Raw genomic sequence first — 22763 nt, 5'->3', positions numbered from 1 at the left:
GTGGTGCTCTGCTCCACAATCATTCAGGATCCAGACTCTTCCAGGCCATTTTCCTCCTCTGATGGCCAAACAAAGAGAGAGAGCATAGAGGATGGTGTATAGGTTTTCCCAAGGGCCAGGCCGTAGGCTGGAAGTGGCCTCACTGGGAAATGTAGCCTCACTGGATTTCCCAGCAGGAAAAGGAAAAGAGGATTGGTGAAACCCATCATAAGGAACAGGCTCTCGAAAGTCAGGAGCCCCAGAAGGGCAAATAATCCTTCTGATCTGAATGATTTTGCTGCTGGAAAGCTGGAAGCAGTTCAAAATAAATGTTTCAATGTAGAAAGCAATAAAAACAATGAAGATAAAGGAAAAGAGAGTCAAGTAGCCCAAGAGGTTGACAATTAGTGCTATGGAGGGTTGCAGGTGAGTTTCACATTCAGATCCCACATATGCTCTAAGACTCAGTTTTCCTGATCTGGGACCACTTTGCTTTAATTCCCTCCTACACTGCTAATGACATTTTCATTCTCTTGTGTTTGTTCTGATACAGAGACTGATAAGTACTCTGTAAATATAAAGTTTTCTATCACTGCTAAGTAAATATTCATTTTGGGGGACTCTTATTGGAAAGGGTTAACTGAAATTCCAAATTCAAATTAAATTAAAGAAACAACCTTTAAAATTACACATCTTCCATAGACCAACTCATATTTAACTAAGTCTTCTTCAAATATAAATGCTATTGCTAAGATTATCAAGCCTATTGAAGACTTTTCACTATATGAAATTTTAGATTTCATTGTCAATCAAAATAAATTTAAATTCTATATGTAAATACAAGGTTTCCATGTATATATTTACTTGCTATGTGTAGTAATAATTCCTTCCTCAATCCATGTCTCCCTTCATCCACCACCCCATTGTTTTGCTTTCCTTTACAGCAAAACTCCTTCAAAGAGTTATCTATACTTGCCATCTCTCTGTCTCTCCTCCTCTTCTTTCTTCCTTCCCCAGCCACAGAAACTGATCTTGGCAAGACCACCAGAGACCTTCATATTTCCAGATCCAAGAGTCCATTTTCGGCTCTCTTCTTATTTGACAAGTTAACCTCTCCATCCTTCTGGAAACACTTTCTTCACTCAGCTTCCAGCACACCACTTTCTCTTGGTTCTTCTTCTACTTTACTGACTTCTCCTCATTTTCCTTTGCTGCTTTCTCTTTATTTCCTTGACCTGTAAATATTGGAGTGCTCCAGGGCTCAGGACTCTTTTCTTTATTTATAGCCTCTATAGATGAGACCATGTCTAGTCTCATATCTTTAAATATCATACACAGAGTGACAACTCCCAAATTTATGTCACCAGACAGGATGTCTGCAGTCCTTGAACTCAGATTCATACAGCCAGTGTTCCACTAGACTTCCAGTTTAAAGGATATCTCAAAGTTAATACATCCAAAGCCCAAACCCTGATTCCCCACCCTTCCCAAAACCTGCACTTCCCTAAGTCTGCCTTATCTCAGTAAATGGCAAGTTCATTCTTCCAATTGCTGATTGTGGACCTTGAACCACTGTTGACTCCTCTCTCTCTCTCGCTCTCTCTCTGCCTCTCTCTCTCATATACCACATTAAATCTATTAACAAATCATATCAGCTCTACATTCAAAATATTTCCAGAGCCTGACTGCCTCTCACCAACTCTATCAAATAGAAAAATATCAAGAAGTTCTCCAAAAGTTGGAAAATTAACAGAATACTTCCAAATAATTTATGGTTCAAAGAGTAAGCTTCAAAGGATATCAAAAACTATATTGAACTCAATGAAAATTAAAATTACAATGTAGCAGAATTCATGGGACACAGCTAAATCAGTGCTGAGATGGAAATTTGTTGCACTAAATGCATACAATTAGAAAAGAGGAAAGGTCTCAGAGCTCCCACCTTAAGAATCTAGGAAAAAAAGATCATAATAAATTCAAAAGAGGCAGAAGAAAGGCAATAATAAAGATAAAAGCATAAATCAAGGAAATTAAACATTAAAACGATAAGTGAGAGAGGAAAGGGAAGAGAGAGTTACTGCTGAGCCAGGGAAGAATCTGAAGCTCACAGATGTGGTAATTTTCCTAGGACCACATGAGATGAGATTCAAATGAGGGTCCTCTGCTTCAAAATAACTCACTCATTTCCAGTTGGAAAGAGAAATTGTGATCAACATATACAACCGGGGGGAAAAAATCCCACGTACCCTTCAAAAGAACCCAGGTTTGGTTTTCAGACATTTTAGCTCAAAGATCTATTACACCTATTGGAGTCATCCATTGTATTTGCCACCCAATATTCATTCTTCCTTCTTAGAGTAACTACCTTGGTTCTCCTTCCCATCTTAGCCCACAAGGGGGTTCATCCTCTTCAGGCTCCTCAGCCAATTAAAACAGGGATAGCCTTATCACTCTGGTTATTTCAGAAACTGGCATGTGACCCAACAAATCCCAATAAGGTTTTGCTTACATTTTTTTTGAGAACTGTTCTTTTCCACATGTTGTGGATCAGAGAGGATATAAGCTGTTAGATCCTACAGTTGTCTTGCCACCACTAAAGGACAGCCTTTCAGAGAACAGAACCAGAAAAGGTAGAGCCAATAGCTGGAGAGAGAAACTGAGTCTTGATGGTATCTTTAGAACCATGCATCAATCTGGACCTGAAGTCAAAATTTTTCAGTCATGAGAGTTAACAAATTCAGGTTTTATGTAAGTCCATTTGAATTGATTTTTCTGTTACTTGGAACTGAAAGAGTCCTTATTAAAGCACCATCACACTGTTCTCCTTTGAAATAAATCAAACTTTTCCAAAGATAAAGCCAGGAATGGTGAGGGTTTTCAGTTGTATTTAATCATAAAATAGAGTTGCCCCCCAATTTTTCCCTTTGGAGCAGAACCCACCAAGAGGTTCTTCTGTATGCCAAAGGGCATTGGGCCAACTAATCCTCTGAGCCCTTGGTTCACTTCCCTGAGTCCTTCCAATGAAATAATAAACACTGACAATGAATAGTCACTTGTCTGTATATACACAGGTGATACCTGTTATTGTAAATAATGGTTTTGGATATATTAGAGAGCTGGGTATGTAGGCCAAATGCAAGGGTGACTAGACACAGAATGAGCCAGTGATGCATCCCATCCAAGCTTACATTTTTTATGGACCTTGAGTCAAATGGTGGCCCCCTAGAAAAGATGTGTCCATCCCTAATCCCCAGAACTTGTGAATATCACTTTGTAGCAAAAGAGTGAAGACTGTGTTATATGGCAAAAGATGTGATTAAATTAAGGATCCTAAGAAGAGAGTATCCTGGATAGTCTGGGTGTACCCTGAATGCAATCACATGTAGCCTCATACAAGAAAGGGGCAGAAAAAGAGAAGAAAGACACACAGACAAAAGGCAATGTGAAGACAGAGAACAGAGATGTGACCACAAGCCAAAGAATGTTGATAGCCACCAGAAGACGGAAGAGGTAAGAAATGGGTTTTCCAGAGGGACCACAGTGCTGCTGACACCTTGATTTCAGACTTGTGGCCTCCAGAATGGCAAGAGAAAAAAATTTCTGTTATTTCAAGCCACTCAGTTTGTGGTGATTTGTTATAGCAGCTACAGGGAAATAATAAGTCTTGTTAGAGTAATATTAGGCCATTGAGATTAATTTCAGTTCAGACATTTGGTAGGAAATACCAGCAAAGGACACCAGACAGCTAATGTTTGTATAGTGCTTCCTAAGTTCCAAGTAATATTCTAGGTACTATGCACATATTAACCCATTTAGTTATTAACGTTACCTAGAGGGCGCCTGGGTGGTTCAGTTGGTTAAGCGTCTGACTTCAGTTCAAGTCATGATCTCACGGTTTGTGGGTTTGAACCCCATGTCAGGCTCTGTGCTGACAGCTCAGAGCCTGAAGTCTGCTTCGGATTCTGTGTCTCCCTCTCCCTTTAACCTTCGCCTGCTCACACCCTGTCTTCCCCCCTCCCTCCCTCCCTCTCTCTCTCTCTCTCAAAAATGAAAGAAAGAAAGAAAGAAAGAAAGAAAGAAAGAAAGAAAGAAAGAAAGAAAGAAAGAAAGAAGAAAGTTACCCTAGGAGATAGGTATTACTATATTATTCCATTTTACAGATAAGGAAACTGAGGCACAATGAGAACTGGTATTTAGGTACAGGTAGAGCTAGTTCCAGAGTGTATGCTCTTGATCACTTCACTCTCTAGCAGTTACTATGTGGAAAAGGAATCAATCAGGCACATGGGGATTAGTCTACATCAGAGGTTCTCACTTCTGGTTGTACTTTCAAACCACCTTTAGGCTTTAGGACCCTAAAGGGGAAGAGTTACACTGAAGACAAATTATTCAGAATCTTCAGCATAGAATCTTGAACATCAGTAGTGCTTAAGATTTCCATCAGATGATTCTAATGTGAAGCCAAGGTTAAAAAACACTGAAATAATAACCTCCAGTTTGCACATTTAACTAATTTTTTCAAGTTGGCTTTGACCAGATGTTTGGCTTCTCCAAAGGCTATGCCTACACAGAGAAATTAGATTGCCAAACCTAGTAAAAGGTCTAATTCAGTAAAACCACGTTGTTTTTTCCTGAAGTGGAATAGCTGACCATTTCCTATTAAGGGCTGGACCATGGGAAAAATTCAGTGTTAGGTCTCCCCAAAGCAAGGATCCTGAGACTTCTTGTCATCTTGCTTTGACACCCTAAAGTGAAGATAGTCAGGTTCCATTATCTACCCCTAGTAGATATCTTCTGGTTTGAATCATCTAGTGGTCATGATCCCGTAGATCTATTTTAATTGTGAAAAACATTGAAATGATTAGCTCATGAAGACTTAAAATAAATGAAGCCATTTTGAAGTTTTCTGTTTATGTTTTTTTATATCTTCATATTTGTGTCCTGGTAGTGTTGGGGGCTCACTCACTCACTTCTCCCTCTTCCTGCCTCTACCTCAACAGAGAAGTTCAATCTGAACATGTAATGAACTACCAAAGTTTTAAGGAACTTGGAGGGTTCCTCTGAATGATAGAAAGATAATCATCATACAAGAGACATACTACTATTGATCACTATTTATACCCCCAAAGATCAAAATCTGAGTATACAAATAGAATCAGATCAACCTCTTGGCCTGAGTAACTAATCAATTAATTCGAATAACTAGTTAAACTTTTTTTTTAAAAAATTTTTAAGTGTTTATTCATGTTTGAGAAAGAGAGAGAGAGAGAGAGAGAGAGAGAGAGAGAGAGAGAGGTGAGAGTGGGCAAGAGAGAGTGGGCAGAGAGAGAGGGAGACAGAGAAACCGAAGCAGGCTCCAGGCTCTGAGCTATTACTGGACTATAGCTGGCTATAGTCCAACTAAAGCTGGCTCCAGCTATTACTGGACTGCAGAGTCCAGTGCAGGGCCCAAACCCATGAACTGTGAGATCATGACTTGAGCCAAAGTCAAAAGCTTAACCAACAGAGTCACCCAGGTGCCCCTAACTTATCTTTTCAAGTTGACGGTTTGAGGTGGATTTTGGCACTGTGTAGGAACACCTACTCAGCCATTCACTCCAACTGCTCTTGACGAAATAAGTAAATTGTAGATAGCGACATGGGGTGATTTTCAGCTTGAAGCACAAAATTCAGTACGCTTTGTAGGCTCAGGGCAAAGCATGTAGACTGTTGGACACAAATACATCATCTCTCTAGGCTACAACTTTGTCCCCTTTATTTTTCATTGTTTGCAAAAAGAAATTTATGGTTTCTAATTCCAGCTCTTTGGCTTTATACTGCAGCCCAGCTTTATTTTTTCTTTTTGTTTTTGTTTGTCTTGCTAGTTTTTAAATATAATTTATTGTCAAGTTAGCTAACATGCAATGTATACAGTGTGTTCTTATCTTCAGGAGTAGATTCCCAAGATTCATCGCTTACATACAACACCCAGTGTTCATCCCAACAAGTGCCCTCCTCAATGCCCATCACCCATTTTCTTCTCTCTCCCATCACCCCCCCACCAACCCTCAGTTCGTTCTCTGTATTTAAGAGTATCTTATGGTTTGCCTCCCTCCATCTGAAACTATTTTTCCCCTTCCCTTCCCCCATGGTCTTCTATTAAGTTTCTCAAATGCCAAATATGAGTGAAAACGTATGATATCTGTCTTTCTCTGACTGACTTATTTCACTTATGTAGCCCAGCCTTATAGGGCTTCTCATGCTGTTCAGAAACTGTTCTATATAGCCATGTAGCAATGAGGCCTATATAGTGCCATCATTCTGAGAACTTCTGAGAAACTTCTACCTTGATTTAAATATTGTCCTGGCACTCAGTAGCCCCGATCAAAGAGTACCATTTTTTTTAATTTTATTTAAATCCAAGTTAGTTAACATACAGTGTAATAATGATTTCAGGACTGGAATTTAAAGATTCATCACTTACACATAATACCCAGTGCTTATCCCAACACCCATTTATAAAGGAAACCACTTTCAAGGGCAAAATGGGTGATGAACATTGAGGAGGGCACTTGTTGAGATGAGAACTGGGTGTCGTATGTAAGCAATGAATCATGGGAATTTACCCCCAAAACCAAGAGCACACTGTACATGCAGTACATTAGCCAACTTGACAATAAATTATATCTTAAAAAAAAGAAAGACACCACTTTCAAAAATGGATCTGCCTCAGTGCATCTCCCTCCTACATCTCCATTCCATTGTTCATGCTGATGAAAAAAGGAAAAGCCTTTTCTGAGGTCTCTGTGGCAGAATTTACCATGCGAAAGTTTCAGTCCTGACATTCATAAGCATCTGCTGCTATCTCCCACACTCTATCCCCCAACTTATAGTCATGGAGCCACGGGACTCATGAAAAGGAACCCCCCATTCTCCTATCATGCTTAGCTCTCCACAGGTTTAGAAACTTGTACCATGGGACCCAAAGTCCATTGCACATTAAACCTGAGAACAGAAAAAGTAATAGTTACAATGAAACAAAGGAAACTATTACAGACAGAATGTTTATGTCCCCCCAAAATTCATACATTGAAATCTAATCCACAATGTGATGGTATTTGGAGATGGTGCCTTTGGAGGTAATTAAGTCATGAAGGTTGAGCCTTCGTGAATGGGATTAGTGCCCTTATAAAAAGAGGCAAGAGCGCTCACTCACCCTATTCCCACTATGTGAGGATACAACAGAAAGTCAGCCACCTGGAAACCAGAAAATGGCCATCAACCAAACTGAACCTTGCTAGCACCATGATCTCAGACTTCCAGCCTCCAGAACTGTGAAAAATAAATTTCTGTTGTTGATAATCCACTCAGCTTATGGTGTTGTATTATATGAACCTGCACTAAGATCAAAACACTCAGAACAAATTGGTGGAAAGTTTAGAAACACAAACCAATGAGCTTAGCATAGTAAAACTGAGTACAAGTAGAGGCCACCAAAATCAACAAGTAAACAAGTCCTGCAAAATGTTCAAATTTTCAAAGATAAATGCTAAAACCCATTGGAGGGACTTTAGCTTCCAGTCAACATGGAGTCAACAAGGACTAGATTTACCATCCAGGCTGAACAAAAATACAAACAAGACAAATTATACAAAACAATGATTTATAAAACATTGAACATCAGGCAATGAAAGACAAAGATCCCTGAGAGACACACACACACACACACAAATGATGTGAGCCTTATAACTGATCTAGTTTACTTCGAGAGAGAGTTTTCCTCCCCAGGAAAGATGCCCTTCTCTCAGACAGAAGTTTGCAGATTTGCTGCATTGAAGAAAGAGAACTGAGATTCCAGATCAAGATATCTAGAAGTCTCAGGAGAGAGTACTGAAGATGAGAGATATACAAAGAGACTTGCATCTCAATTATTCAGCGGAATCTTAATTAATGCACTTATGTAAGGAAAGGATCACTCAAAAGGATTAAAGGGAATAGTGCCTAGTGCTTACACATGGCCAGGAATAGAGCCCCTTCCTACCAGCTAGACAGAGAAATATGGTACATTGGGTGGAGTATTCATAAAGTGCTTACCTCAGAGGAGAGGATTAATTATCCCTGTCACTAGCACTCTTCTAGAACCACTTAAAAACTCAGATCAAGTCCTGAAAGGATCAAATTATTTCCAAGTAATTCAACTGCATCCCAGAACAAAGTCAAGAATATTTATAGAAATACAAACATATTTAACATTCAAAAAGCTACCTATGACCATCCAATCAAAGATTGCCAGCCATACAAAGAAATGGGAAACATCCCCCTTCATGAGAGGAAAAATCAATCAAAACTGACACAGAAATGACACAGATGTTAGAATTAGCAGACAATGACATTAAAGAAGTTATTGTAACTGTTCCAGTTATGGAATGAATAAGTCATGGGGATAAAAGATACATCATAGGGAATATAGTCAGTGGTATTATATAAGCATTATAGGGTGACAGACAGTAGCTTCACTTGTGGTAAGCATAGCATAATGTATACTGCTCAAATTGCTGTTGTACACCTAAGACTAATATAACATTGCATGTCAATTATACCTCAATTTTTAAAAAACCTCCTATTATAACTGCAATCCATGTTCATAAAGTTAAGTAGCAATATGGAGGATAGCAAAAAGACCAAAATCCCACTTCTAGTGATTGAAACTGTAATGTCTGAGTTGAAAATATCCCAGATGGAATTAAAAACATAAGACACTGCAGAAGACTATGAATTGAAGACATAGCAATAGAAACTACTTCAAATGAAGTACACAGAAAAAAATAATCCAAAAAGGAAGGAAAGAAAGAAAGAAAGAAAGAAAGAAAGAAAGAAAGGAGAGAGGGAGAGAGAGAGAGTGAAGGAAAGAAAAAGAAAAGAAGAAAGAAAGAAAGAAAGAAAGAAAGAAAGAAAGAAAGAAAGAAGCATCAGTGAGCTGTGGGATGGTTTTACACATGCATGGGCCTCACAAATATGTAATTGCAGTTTCTGAACAATAGGAGCAAGAAGCAGGGAGATGAAGAATAATGTACAAAAATTGACCAAATTTAATGAAAACCTTAAATCCGCAGACCTAAGGACTTTAAAAAACCCCAGCATTAAAGTCATGATGAAAACTACACCAAAGAATATGATAGATTACTCAAAACCAGTGATAAGAAGAAAACACTAAAAGCAGTCAGAGGTTAAAAGACACATGTACCGAGGAACAAAGATATGAAGGACAACAGACTTCTTTTTATAAACAATTCAAGCAAGATGACAATGGAGCAGCACATGTCAATTACTCAAAGAGAACAGCTGTCATTCCAGAAAGCCATATCCTGGATATGTATATCTCCAAAAACAAAGGAGACACAAAGACATTTTCAGATACTCAAAATCTAAGAGAAATAAAGTTCTTGAGGCAAAATAAAAAATAATACCAGATATAAACAGGGATCAATCTCCAAAAGTGAAGAACATCAGAAATGGCAACTATATGGGTAAATATGTAAGTTTTTATGATTTAAATCTCCTTAAAAGATAACTGACTGTTTAAAAAGATAATAGCAATATGGTGGAGCTTTTTATAGCATGTATATATGTAAAACAAATAATGACAATAGCATAACTTTCAAGAGATGACATGGAAGTATTTATTCTTATTCTTATACTGTACGTGAAGGGGTATACTATTACTTGAAGGGAGACTGTGATAAATTTAAGATACATGCAATAAATCTTTAAGCAAACTAACAAAAGAGTTATAGCTAATAAGCCAAAAAAGATACAAAATGAAAAAAGTTAACAATCCAAAAGTTGGAAGATGGAGGAAATGGGAACAAATAACAGAGGGAAAAATAGAAACAACCAGCAATATTCCATAATGGAATTAAATTATAAATTAGTAACATAAAATATCTGGAAAATCCCTAAACATTTGGAAACTAAAAAGCACCCTTCCAAAGAATCTATGAATCAGAGAAGGAATAAAAAATATAAGACATTTGAAAATGAATTAACATGAAAACAACATATAAGAATTTGTGAGGTGCCATAAGCAGTTTATTTGTGTGAAATTCATAACAATATATGCCTATACTACAAAAGGGAGAAGGTCTCAATCTATAACCTTAGCTTCTGCCTTAAGAAAGTAGAAAAAGGAGAGCAAATTAAAGCCAAAGCAGGAGGAAGATAGATATAAGTATCAAAGCAGAAAACAAATAAATAGGAAACAGAAAAACCAATAGAGAAACTAAATAAACCCAAAATACAATTCCTTGAGAAGATTAATAAAATTGATAAAGTTCTAACTAGACAGATTGGGGCAGAGTGAGAAGACATAAATTACCATAATTAAGAATGACAGAGGTGACATTCCCACAGATTCTACAGGTATTAAAAGGATATTTATCAAGCAACATGATTATATTTTAAGGGATCTTCAACATCCTAACTCAAAGTATCCATATGGAAAGTGACAATTTCAGGAGTTAGTGACATCATAGCAGCTTAGTAGAAGAAATCTTACACATGAATGGTGATTCTTCCTTCAAAGCAAATCCCTCAAAGCAGTGCCTACTTGTAGGAGTGTCTTGATCTCTGTGGCATTTAATCGCATGGTCAGTTTGCAAGGTACTTCTTAAAATCTTAATATCAGTGTTATTTCTTCTATTAGGTTTAGTAAGAGTTAAACCATATTACAAGAAACATATAACATATTACAAGAAAAAACAGAAGCCTAAAGTATCAGCTATTTATATCACTTTGTATTCCAACCTTTATCAATGTTAATTCATGCATGTTGATGTGGATTTTTCAGAGCGTACTCTTTATGGGCTACTTTTTTTTACTAAATGGCTTTATATGCTTATTTTCATCATATAATCCAAAAAACTAATATTTTTAAGTAAACATGATATTCAATCATATTGATTATAATCAGAACTCAATTATAGGGCATTTAAGTAACTTCCAGTATTTCGCAGTTGTAAATAATAACATAACTTTGTATAAATTGATTTATTTTAGATTATTTCCCTTGAGTAGTTCCCCTAAATGAAATTCCTGGGCCAAAAAAAAAAAAAAGTGAACAATTGTTCAGCTATTGGTAAACATTGCCAGATTAGATTCACAGAAACTTAGAACAATTCTCAGTGACACAGGGCCACACATACATATAATTTTCTCACTGGCCTACCTGCAGTTCTTTTCATCCTTACTGAGGTATAATTAAGAATCAAGGGCACATATTTAAAGTATGTAATTAAGTATGTAATTTGATAAATTACTATCGTGATATCAATAATGAACATATTCATCACCAACAAATTTTGCTCATACCCTTCATAATCCCACCTTCTATCCCTCTTTTTCCCTAGGAAACCACTGATACTTTTTTTTTAATCTTTATTTATTTTCGAGAAAGAGAGAGAAAGAAAGAGAGAGAGATGGAGCATGAGTGGGGGAGAAATAGAGAGACAGAGGGAGACACAGAACCTGAAGCAGGCTCCAGGCTCTGAGCTGTCAGCAGAGAGCCTGACCAAACTCACGAACCACAAGATCATGACCTGAGCCAAAGTTGGATGCCCAATGGACTAAGTCATCCAGGTGCCCTAAGAAACCACTGATACTTTAAATACCACAGATTGGTTTCAATTTCATATAAATGGAATCATAACGCATGTATTCTTTTTTGCTTGGTTTCTTTTATCCAGAATAATTATTTTTAGTTTCATCCCATGTTGTACCATGTATCAATAGTTAATTCTTTTTTTTTAAGTTTATATATTTTGAGAGAGAGAGCATGAGCAGGGGAAAGGCAGAGAGACAGAGAGGGTGAGAGCGAATCCTAAGCAGGCTCTGGGCTCAGCACAGAACCCAGAGTGGGGCTCAATCCCACAAACCATAAATCATGACCTGAGGCAAAATCGAGAGCCCAACTGTCTGAACTCCCCAGGCACCCCAAAAATTAATTCATTTTTTAAAATTTTCTTTTAATGTTTATTTATTTTTGACAGAAAGAGAGAGAGACAGAGCATGAGTGGGGGAGGGGCAGAGAGAGAGAATCCGAAGCAGGCTCCAGGCTCTGAGCTGTCAGCACAGAGCCTGACGTGGGGCCCGAACTCACAGACTGCGAGATCATGACCTGAGCCGAAGTCGGAGGCTCAGCCGACTGAGCCACCCAGGCGCCCCCGAAATTAATTCATTTTTATTGATGAGTATGATTCTATTATATGATTACACCTCAGTTTGTGTGCTTACTCACCTATTTATGGACGTTTGGGTTGTTTCCAGGTTTTGGCTATCACAACTAAAACTGCTATGAGCATCTTCATACAAATCTATGTATGAATATGTGCTTTTATTTCTATCAGGAAAAGAGCTAGCAAAAGGAATGGCTAGGTCGTATGGTATGTTTCTGTTTAACTTTTTAAGAGACTGTCAAAATGTTACCCAAAGTGATTGCCATTTACATTCCCATAAACAATGTATACAAATTAGTATGGTCAGTCTTTAATTTTAGCCATTCTAGTGGATGCATACTGGTATCCCACGGGGTGCTTCAATTTATATTTCCCTAATGACTAATGATGTTGAGCATCTATTCATGTTTTTATTTTCCTTTATGTTCTCTTTAGCAAAGTATCTGTTCATATCATGAGATGCAAGAGCAATTCATTAGAGAAAGAAAAGTATTTTCAGGAATGATACTAAAACAAATGGATATCCATACCAAAAAAAAGAACTTTGATTCACACTTCTAAGCCTATATAAAAGTTAACCCAAGATGGATCATATGCATAAATATAATACCCTAAACTCTAAATCTTTTATTTATTTATTTATTTATTTATTTATTTATTTATTTATTTATTTTTCCTTAATCTTTTAAGGAAACATAAGAGAAAATCCTTGTGACCGTAGCTTACACAAAGATTTCTTAGAGATGACACCAAAAGCACAAAAACAAATAGAAAAATTGGGTGGTATTAAAATTTTAAGCTTCTGATTTTTCAAAAGACATGGCCAGGAGAATGAAAACTACAAGCCACACAGACTGGGAGAAAATATATGCAAAGCATGTATCTGGGAAAGTATTTGTACCCAGAATATATAAAGAACTTGCAAAACTCAATAATAAGAAAACAAAGGACCCAGTACTCTAATATTTAGATTTGTTTACCAGATATATGACTTTGGGCAAGTAAAAAAACATTTATGGAGAGACTGAAGTGAGAACTCGCACTGCTGTTCAAAGAGAGCAAATAGGGGCAGGAGAGAGACAGACACTGCACACAGAAAAGGATCCTGGGATGTTTCATGGTCAGCTATGTCAAAAGCATATTGCCTATTTTCTTCACAGTAACTTCTAGGGTCAGCCTTGACAACATAGAATTTTGAAAAGAGCTTGGAGCCTGATTAAGGTTTGGGTAGTAGGATTGGATATTATGGCATACATTTGAAAGATATTTGGTATTAAAAAGAGGAGAAGCATTCCAAGTCAATGTACATAAAGCACTGGACAATTTTAAGTCATAAGCCATCAGGCCCCTTTTCCTGACTGAACATCACATGCCCACCCACAAATCTGGGAATAGACCATTCTTTGAGGGCCAGACCAAGTGCTGTCATTTGTGAAATAGTATTAATAACAGCAATTGCCTCAAGGACAAAATGAGAAAACCAAAGTAAATGTTGTAACATCATTCCTAGAATCCCCAGAGCTCAATAAATATTGGGTTCTCCTTTCCTTTGTCCCCTTCCCCAACCAAATAGAAGGCAAATTACATTGCTGGCCCCACTTCAGAAAGTTCTTTAATTTAGAGCTCCTACGCTGAGCTCTTATTAAAGGATTCTGGGTTGAGCACAGTGACTTTTGAAACAACCTGAGTCCAGATTTGGATGGCCCCTTTGCCATATGTGGCAGAGAGTCAAAAAGCAGAGGGGGAGGTGCTCCATGCTCCAGAACCAAGTTGCCAGGCTCTGGCAAAAATCAATAGGTAGACAACTTTTCTATATACCTAGAAAAGAAAACACTTATGTCCTCCCTCCTGCTTGCTGAGAGCCCATCATCAGAGTATCCCTCTTGGCCCTTCCACTGTTCCTCACTCATTCCTCCTCAGCGAAGAAGTGAATTGCCTGATTGGTAAACGTACAAACTTACAGCACCTCTCAGGAGGTGTACACAGCTCAGCCCTTCTCTCCCTCTGCTGCCTTTTGAAAATAGGCTCCACAGAGAAAACCTATGGTTGTTCAGCTATGGGTGTTGCTGAGTATTTTTGAGGAATAGTGTTAGGAAGCTCACATGATCTAAAATGTAAGCCACGTTCCCCCAAATCAACTTTAATTAACTCTACTAACAGTGGTGATTGTTGCCTAAGTCTTAGGTTTATCTCTCAGTTGGTTCTGAACTTGGGTAGGAGGAGAGAGTGTCCTCTATTCAATGCACACTCAAGCACAGACAAGACATTCAGTGACAGGACTGTGCCCCCCCCAATTAGGTCTGTATCTCCCTCAATTTGCATTTTCCCACCTGCCCTAGACCTCTCAGACTGACATTGCCACCACCCAACTTTCACACCAGAAAGAATGATAGACACATAATGATGATTCTTTCTTGCCTTCCTCCTGGAGACCAAGCACCGGGAGGTGCTTCTCTGTGTCTCCTATGGGACCTAGCATGCTTCTGAGCATGTGGAACGCTGACAAAGAATCAGAAGGCTGAGTTTAAGCACCATGCTTCCCCTTCCTGGCCATGTGATGTCATACACATCACTTCACCAGTTTGGATCATTGTTTCCTTATCTTATTTGTTCATTTTAAACAGCATTACGTGAGATTTAAAATGAGCAAGAACGTCCTTTCTTCAATGTGGCAAAAATGAAATGGTCACGATCTCTTAAAGCTTGTTTACATTTTTGGCAAACAGAGCTCTATATTTTTCAGATGTGCTTATGATGTCATCCCATTTAGATGTAAACTCCAAGACTCCTCCTATTTCCCACAGGGTTCAGATAAAGGACTTGGAACCTAGGAATTCTCAGTAAATGATGTCACTACCAAATTCGCGTTTAAATGCACCAGAAATTTTCTAGAATCTGCCCATTGCTTTGTTACAGGATTTAACAAAATTTTATTATAGTATTACCTGAAATACAATCAATTTACTGATTGTAAAGCTATGCCATTCATGGTTTTCTTAAGGAGAGGCCGGCAAAAATTAACGGTCCACAGGCCAGAGAAGGAACACAACCACATTCATTTGTGCACATATTACCTGTGGCTGCTTTCACGCTATAACTGCAGAGTAGAGTAGTTGCAGCAGAGACTATATGCCTGCCAAGCCCAAAAGAGTTACTATCTGGCGTTAACCCTCATTCTAAAGAACCCTTTAGTTACTCCTACTTGATCAAATTATGCTTCATGAATGTCCTTAACTTATGATCAAGTGACAACAAAAATGTGGCTCATCCTGCTTTTCTTCTCCATCTGCTAGATGGTTTCCAACGTAGGCATCACTCAACACTGATTCTTAGCCAACGAGTAGTTTCCTTCATAAGGATTTTAGAGGGTTTTTTTTTTTGAGTTTTTATTGTTTTATTTTACATGTAAGGACACATTTTTCTTTTTTTTTTTTAATTGAAATAGATTTATACACAACGTTACATTAGTTTCAGGTGTACAACATAGTGATTTGACAAATTTATATATTATTCTATGTTCACCACAAGAATAGCCACCATCTGTCACGATACAATGTGATTATACTACCATTGACTATATTCCCTGTGGTGTACCTTTCATCCCGGTGACTTATTCATTCCATTACTGAAGGCCTCTATTTTCCATTCCCCTTCACCCATTTTGCCCATTCTCCTCATCCCCTCCCCTCTGGCAACCATCAGTGTGTTTCCTGCATGAGGTTGGATTACTTCTGAATATTTGAGATATCAGCACTGCTTGTGAGATTGGAGAAGCATTGGCAAGGCACATCCGGAGATTCGAGTCCCAGCCCCCTCTTTGCCCCTAATTATTGGTGCTTTATTTCTGTAAAATGAGGATGCTGGATGAAGTTTCCTTAGAGAAGATAATCATGATCCAGTGTGTAAAGTGCCTCACAGAAGGCCACACTGGCTGCTATGAAAGCCCAAGGAATGGTATCACCCCTGGATTTACAGAGGAGGGACTCAGAGAAAGCTTCTTGAAGGAAGTGATCCCTGATCTGAGTTTTGAAGAATAAGGGAGAATTCATGCTTCTGGAGAATGAACTGACCCATTGAAGCAAAAATGCATCTTATGGAAGCCATCATTTTATTTGGCTAATTGGGAAATGCCATCTGTTTCAACATCTAAACCCCAGGAAAGATCTAAATTTAAACAGACTCTAAAGTACACACTATGCTGTGCTTCTGGATGGATACATGTCAGGAAAAGTCACACTGCAAGCAATTTTTCACAATATAGTCACCTTTTTTGTGAAAAGAGCCTTCTTTTCCTTTTTCAGCTAAATACCAAAGTCACATCCAAGTCTTGAAAAAGACATCAACTGCCACAGGCATAGGTGGCATAATGATCATTGCATAGGACACAAAGGCTTCTCTGGAAACATGAGGATTAAACAGACTGTGAGCAAAGGATCATTCCAGGGCTGTAGGCAAGGTCAAGAGAGATAACTCTGACTTCAAAATAACTTTGGCAGTGGGATTAGGCAACATGCTTACACAGCAATCTTTTCCTGTGGCTAGACCATCTAAACATCCACAACAATAGATTCCAAAGGGAGGAGAGCTGTCTCATTTGACCGAGCCATGCAATCTCAGCAGTAATTTCTAAGTATTCACTTGCTCTCCTACAATCCTGACTGCCTGTACTAATGTCAGAGGTAGAATCCATTCACACATTCAACAGATTTAGTGAGTACCAACTATCTACTGGCACTTTTCTATACAATGGGGACACAGTCATGAAAAAATAAGACAAAAATCCTTGCCCCTGTGGAACTTACATTCTAGCATATCCCCTTTGTAAGGAGAAAAGTGAAAAGAGTTTTAACTTCTATTCAATAGGACATATTGCTGTTCTGAATAGTCCTGAAGGGACAGTTTGCAAAAGATTCTAAGCCACACTTGAGCCAGCCTTCCTCCTGAGCCCCTGTCCCTTCATCCTAGTTTCCGTGTCACAGCAATTTACAGAACAGAGTAAAGTCAAGGAAGCCTGATGCTTTCTCCTGAATGTACCCTTATTATCAAGCTACATAACTCCTAAAGCCTCAGCACAAAAATGTTCATAGCCTTTGAACCACCTCTGGGAATCTTGACTGACAAAACACTCCTACGTTCTGAAAAGAAGGTAGGTTGCAAAGACATGATTCATAGATTTAACCCCTGCAAAAAAAGGAGGGGGGCAAATTGAATGTCCAACTATAAATTAACGGATAGGTAAATTATTGTTTTACGTGAGATGAAATCACAAGCAGCCATTAAGATTATATTTACAAAGATTCTATGATAATGTGGGAAAACACTTATTATAAAATGTTAGGTTACCAAGCAGAACAAAATCTATTTATATTCAATATAGCAAGCCTGTGTAAAAATCTACTAATAAAAATAAAAGCCTTGCTAGAAATGTTCCAAAATATTAACTACTGATATACTTAGGTGTGGAAATTATGGGTGTTTTTCTACTTTTTGTATTTTGTTTTTTCCTTAGTGAACATTTATTATTTTCAGAATAAAAAAAATATTAATTATAAGTCTAAGTAGGTCTTTAAAAGGTAAAGACAAGGCAGCAAGAACAAGCATAGAAGAGTTTATCATGGTAGCAAAGAACCTGACATCTGAATTCAAACTCTCTGGGTCTGAGCCATGGCTCCCCACGTTACTGTGTGGCCTTGGGCAAATTATTTAACCTTTTCTTCCCCCAGTTTCTCACTTGCAAAATGGGGGTGAAAATAATGCTGATCTACATACGTTGGATGAGGATTAGTAGATAATCCACAAAGAGTGTTCAGCAGAGTATAACACCTTATACACACTCAAAATGATAGCAGATCCAGTACTCCAGTGGCCTTGAAGAAAGAGCTCACACAAGGGGAAGGTGAGCAAATATCACATCTTCATGCCTCAAGAACAACTAACTCAGAGCTGTGCTTTCAGTGGGCAATTTTCCCTCCATCAGAATCCATCTCTAAATCCTTTACTTTTATTTTTAAAATTCCCCCTGAGATACAGGAGTGCTGATGCATAGGGCCACATGTACCCCAATGTTTATAGCCTCACTTTCAACAAGAGCCAAATTATGGAAAGCCTAAATGTCCATCAACTGACAAATGGATAAAGAAGATGTGGTTTATATACACAATGGAATACTACTTGGCAATGAGAAAGAATGAAAACTGACTATTTGCAGCAACATGGATGGAACTAGAGGTATTATGCTAAATAAGTCAGTCAGAGAAAGACAGATACCATATGTTTTCACTCATATGTGGATCCTGAGAAACTCAACAGAAGACCAGGGGGGAGGGGGAGGGGGAAAAAAGTTACAGAGAGGGAAGGAGGCAAACCATAAGAGACACTTAAATACTGTGAACAAACTGAGGGTTGAATGGGGGTGGGGGAGAGGGGAAAGTGGGTGATGGGCATTGAGGAGGGCACCTGTTGGGATGAGCACTGAGTGTTGTATGGAAATCAATTTGACAATAAATTATGTTAAAAATGAATAAAATAAAATAAAATAAAATAAAATAAAATAAAATAAAATAAAATAAAAAAGATTTCCCGTGAAAAAGATGGACAGTACATCGATACTCATTTTATGGGTAATTACTTCCTTGGGTTTTTTTTTTTCTTTTTTAATGTACTGGTCATCATTTATTGTGCAAAGTGACTTTTAATTTTAAAAACAAGTCTAAAAATTATATTAATAGGACTGTTAGAGAACACCAATCATTACTTTAAGATGAAATGACCTCAAAAAAATACTGTCTATGGTGCTAACAGACAGTTGTTAATTTGAAGACAAAAGCCATTGTTGTAGAAGCATACTTTTTGGTCAAATGTCAATTCTAAAAACAGTGAAATCAAAAGATCGTCTCTTATCTGTTTGTTTTTTTTTTTTTTCCAGTACACATGAAACCATTTAAATCTGGGCAAAATGACATGGTTGTTTATTAAACCTGCACCACAACAGACTTTTTGTAAATATTTGCACAAGGGACACCCATTTCTGAAATTTTAATTCTTAGTTCTTGTTGCTTGCCAATCCTCATCTTTTTAAAAGAATGAGAATTCACTTTCAATTGTATAAATATTAAATCTTGACCAATAATAAAAGATCCGGAGCATAAGATAGGTTAACATGGTCTCTCTACAAACTCCTGCTCCAAAAAATGAGGCATCCTTATGGAAAAGGATTGTGCCTTTCAGCTTCCAGAGGCATTCTTTATCCTAAATTCTAAACTAAACTTCCTTCATCTTTTGACTCCAGAAATAATCTACTCAAAATTAGTCTGTGCTTGTGTTCAACTTCTTGATTTGGTTTGGCAACTTTTCTCTGCCATGGACTCTGTTTTCGTCTTGCATGGACTTTGTGCCTGCTTAACGTGGTGAAAACGTCTTGAACGGTGGAGTTTCACTGACTTAAGAGTTTCATTGAAACGGTGGAATTGCATTGACTTAGATTTGAATCTGGCCAGGCATTACTGCATCGTCTTCCTGGAGTCCCTTAACCTTTACTCAGCATCGGCTTCTTTGTCTGCATAGTGGCATAACTAATTACAGATCTCGCCAGGTTACAATGGGGCTGGAAGAGACACCAGATGCTAAATGACGGGACGCGACAGGCAACTTACTCAGGTGCTCCTTCCCTCCCCAGGGGGTCTTTTTTGAGGGTCTGCAGTCAGTGTCCGAATGCCCGAAGCCTCTGGTTTCGGTCCCATCTTTACTTAGACCGGAAGGCAAAGTTGTCCCGAATTTGGGATTCTTAATTTAGAAGAACATTTGAGCTCTAAGTTAACTTCGACTCATTCACGCTTATGTCCCAGGGTAATTGACCAGGTAGATGAGTTGGTGGCGAGCGCAGCCCCTTAGGGCTGAGAATTGGGGTTCCCGCTCAGACCAGGGGGTTCCCACACGTTCTCTCTCCCATCGTGGAAGTCCGGGTCAGGCTCTGCCCACCTCCCTCCTCAGACCCACAAAGGTGAAGTTATCGGTCCCTCCGAGCACGGCCTCCTCCGGGAGATGCCAATACGTAGACTCACTCACGATCCCAGGACCAGCCCGCCCCCCACCCTGCAAAGGAAAAGTGAAAGGGGACGGAAACGGAGTGGGGGGGTGGGGGATGGTGAGCCGCCACAGGTGACCGGGCGCGCGCGCGCGCGCGCGCACGGAGGGAACGGTGGATGCCCGCAGCTCTGCCCTGCCTGAGCTTGCCAGCCCACCTCCCGCTCGCCGGACCTGCCTCCCCGCGGCAGCCGGAGGGCCCCAAGCCAGCCCGAGGGGCTCGCGGGGCCGGGGCAGTGTCCCGCGACAGCTCCTCGCCTGGCCCGCGCCCCGCCAGGTGCTCCCCTCGAGCCGGGCTCCGCGCTCCCTCGGCGCTCGCTCCTTGACGCCGCGCCCGCAGCGGGCAAACGCTACCTGTAGAAGTAATGTCCGCAGAAGAGGCCCAGAAGCACGGTGGCCGGAGGGCCGAAGAGAGCGCGCGGCTGCCGGGCGAGGATCCCCGCAGGCACCGCGAAGGATGGCAACTCCTGCAGGAACCAGGCTGCGCGGGCTGGCAGGCGAGTAGCCGCGGGCATTGCGCGCTCCGAGTACTTCCCGTAGCCGGAGGGCTCCGCCAGGTACAGGAGCAATGCCCCCAGGGCGGCCAGGGCGGCGCTGCCCGCCAGCACCGGGCTCTGCTGGCAGGGAACCCGCATCGCACCGCGTTCCCCACCGGTGGCCGCAGCCCACGCAGAAGAGAGCGCGGTCTCACTGCCCCTTTATGGGGCGCGAGACGCCACCCTGCGTCCGCCCCTTCGGCTTTGGCCCCCGCCCCTCCATCCTGCTTTCTTCTTGGCGCGGACAGCCCTGGCTCGGCTCAGCATCCATGCCCTTTTCGCACGGCTGGCGCTTGGGGAGGCAGCCGGGGAGCGGGCGAGGACGAAGGGATCCCCCACCGGACCCCGCCTGGGACTAGCCCTCGTCCGCGCCTCCGCCCGTGCGCCCACCCTCCCCACCATCTGCCACTGGCCTCCCCTTTAGATTGCCCTTCGAAGACCTATTCCTTACCCATCACCCTCTGATGCTGCCGCTCCTAACACCAGAAAATCAGAAGAGAAAACCACAGGGACGATTTAGCCGGGGTCGTGCTCCCGTCCCAACACACTTCTGTTCCGCAGCCACGCATCACCTCCATCCTCAGATCATCCCAGGATCTCTCGAACCCCTCCGCTTCCCTACGCGCCTACACTCCCTGTCCATTCCCACCCAACCCTGCACCCATCTTCCGACCCCGGGCTGATTTCCAGGCACTTCCCGAGCCCGTGAGCCCTTCTGCGCGGGGGCTCGGCGCTCCTTCGCTACTCTCAGCATCAGAGTCCCCTCTGCCCGCACCACGCCCCCAGGGCCTTCATTCCTTCGTGGTTTCTCTCTGCTTTGCTGGGTGCACCCCTCGGTCAACGAGGCGCACGTCCACTGAGCACCAACGCATAAGCAAGGATTGCGGCCGGGAGTAATGATCCACTCGGTCCGCCCTAGCTTCTCCGCCACCCCGGGACCCCTGGAGTCTGCCCGGACTCCAGCTAAAGTCTAGGGCTTCTGCCGTGGGACGCCCTCTCCCCACTCCTGGAGTGGATGAGTCGGGCTCCATATGGTGGTGCCACTGGAGATGCTACTGTGCTCTGAACATCCAGACGTGGTTCTTTCTTCCTTCTGTTTTCCACCCTCCTCTCATCCTTCACCCCACTTCGTTCATTATCTATTTCTTCTACCTGCTCAGATTTAGTATCTGGAACCTCTTTGGCTGCCCTTCTTCTATGTTTTGTGCCCCCTTTTAATGTCTTCTGTCTTTCTTTGACTTGGCTTCCTCCAGGTTGGCCTTCTCCTCCCAAGTGCTGTTGACCTCATGCCTCCATTTTCTTGTCCCACCCCAATAGGGATTACTCTATCCCTATTAATTTTCCCCTCTGGTCCCTATGTCAGGCTCTACCCCAGTCTTCCCCCTACCCCAATCTTCTCCCCCACACATACACACACACTCCCCTTTCCTTGGCTCTTTCTTCATCCTTCTCTCTTCATTCTTCACCCTTCACTGCTTCTCAGGAGCCCCAGTCAGTATTCCCCCATCCATTCCCTCCCTGTTCTACTGTCTGTTCCATGAAAGGCACACGGTCCCATCTGCCCAATTTAAATGGTGTTTCCTGACACCTGGGACACTTTACAAATTTGATGAGAATCCCATCTTACAGATCTAAGAACCTTGATAAACTCTAAGCAAGAAGAACACATACCTCCAACTCACAGCCAGCAAATTGCTGGCAACCAGTGATAAAGAGGAAAATCTTTAAACCAGCCAGGAAAAAAAAAAAAAAAGACCTAGAGGGACAAAGGTAATAAGTACAACAGATTTCTCAGATACTATGCAAGCCAGAAGAAAATGGGATAATACAATTAACGTCCGGAAAAAGAATTTTTATCAACCAAGAATTTCACATCTAATTAAAATAGCCTTCAAAAATGGAAGTGAGATTGGTTTCCAGACATGATAGACTAAGATTCTTCTAGACAGACAGACAC

The 22763-nt window shown here is 40.6% G+C and overlaps 1 protein-coding gene across 1 annotated transcript in view; it reads right to left on the bottom strand.

The window, feature by feature from the left end:
* The window catches only part of SRD5A2 (steroid 5 alpha-reductase 2), a 41134-nt gene extending 20229 nt beyond the window's left edge, over positions 1-20905 (bottom strand). Inside the window, exon 1 of the mRNA XM_042930272.1 lies at positions 20625-20905. Within this exon, the coding sequence (XP_042786206.1) occupies positions 20625-20905 (281 nt within the window). The remainder of the gene's footprint in view (positions 1-20624) is intronic.
* Between the last annotated feature and the right edge of the window lie 1858 nt (positions 20906-22763).

This window comes from Panthera leo, chromosome A3 (assembly GCF_018350215.1).
Source record: "Panthera leo isolate Ple1 chromosome A3, P.leo_Ple1_pat1.1, whole genome shotgun sequence".
Taxonomy (NCBI): domain Eukaryota; kingdom Metazoa; phylum Chordata; class Mammalia; order Carnivora; family Felidae; genus Panthera; species Panthera leo.
The sequence above is the reverse complement of the archived record's forward strand: the minus strand, read 5'-3'. Positions and strand labels throughout refer to the sequence as shown.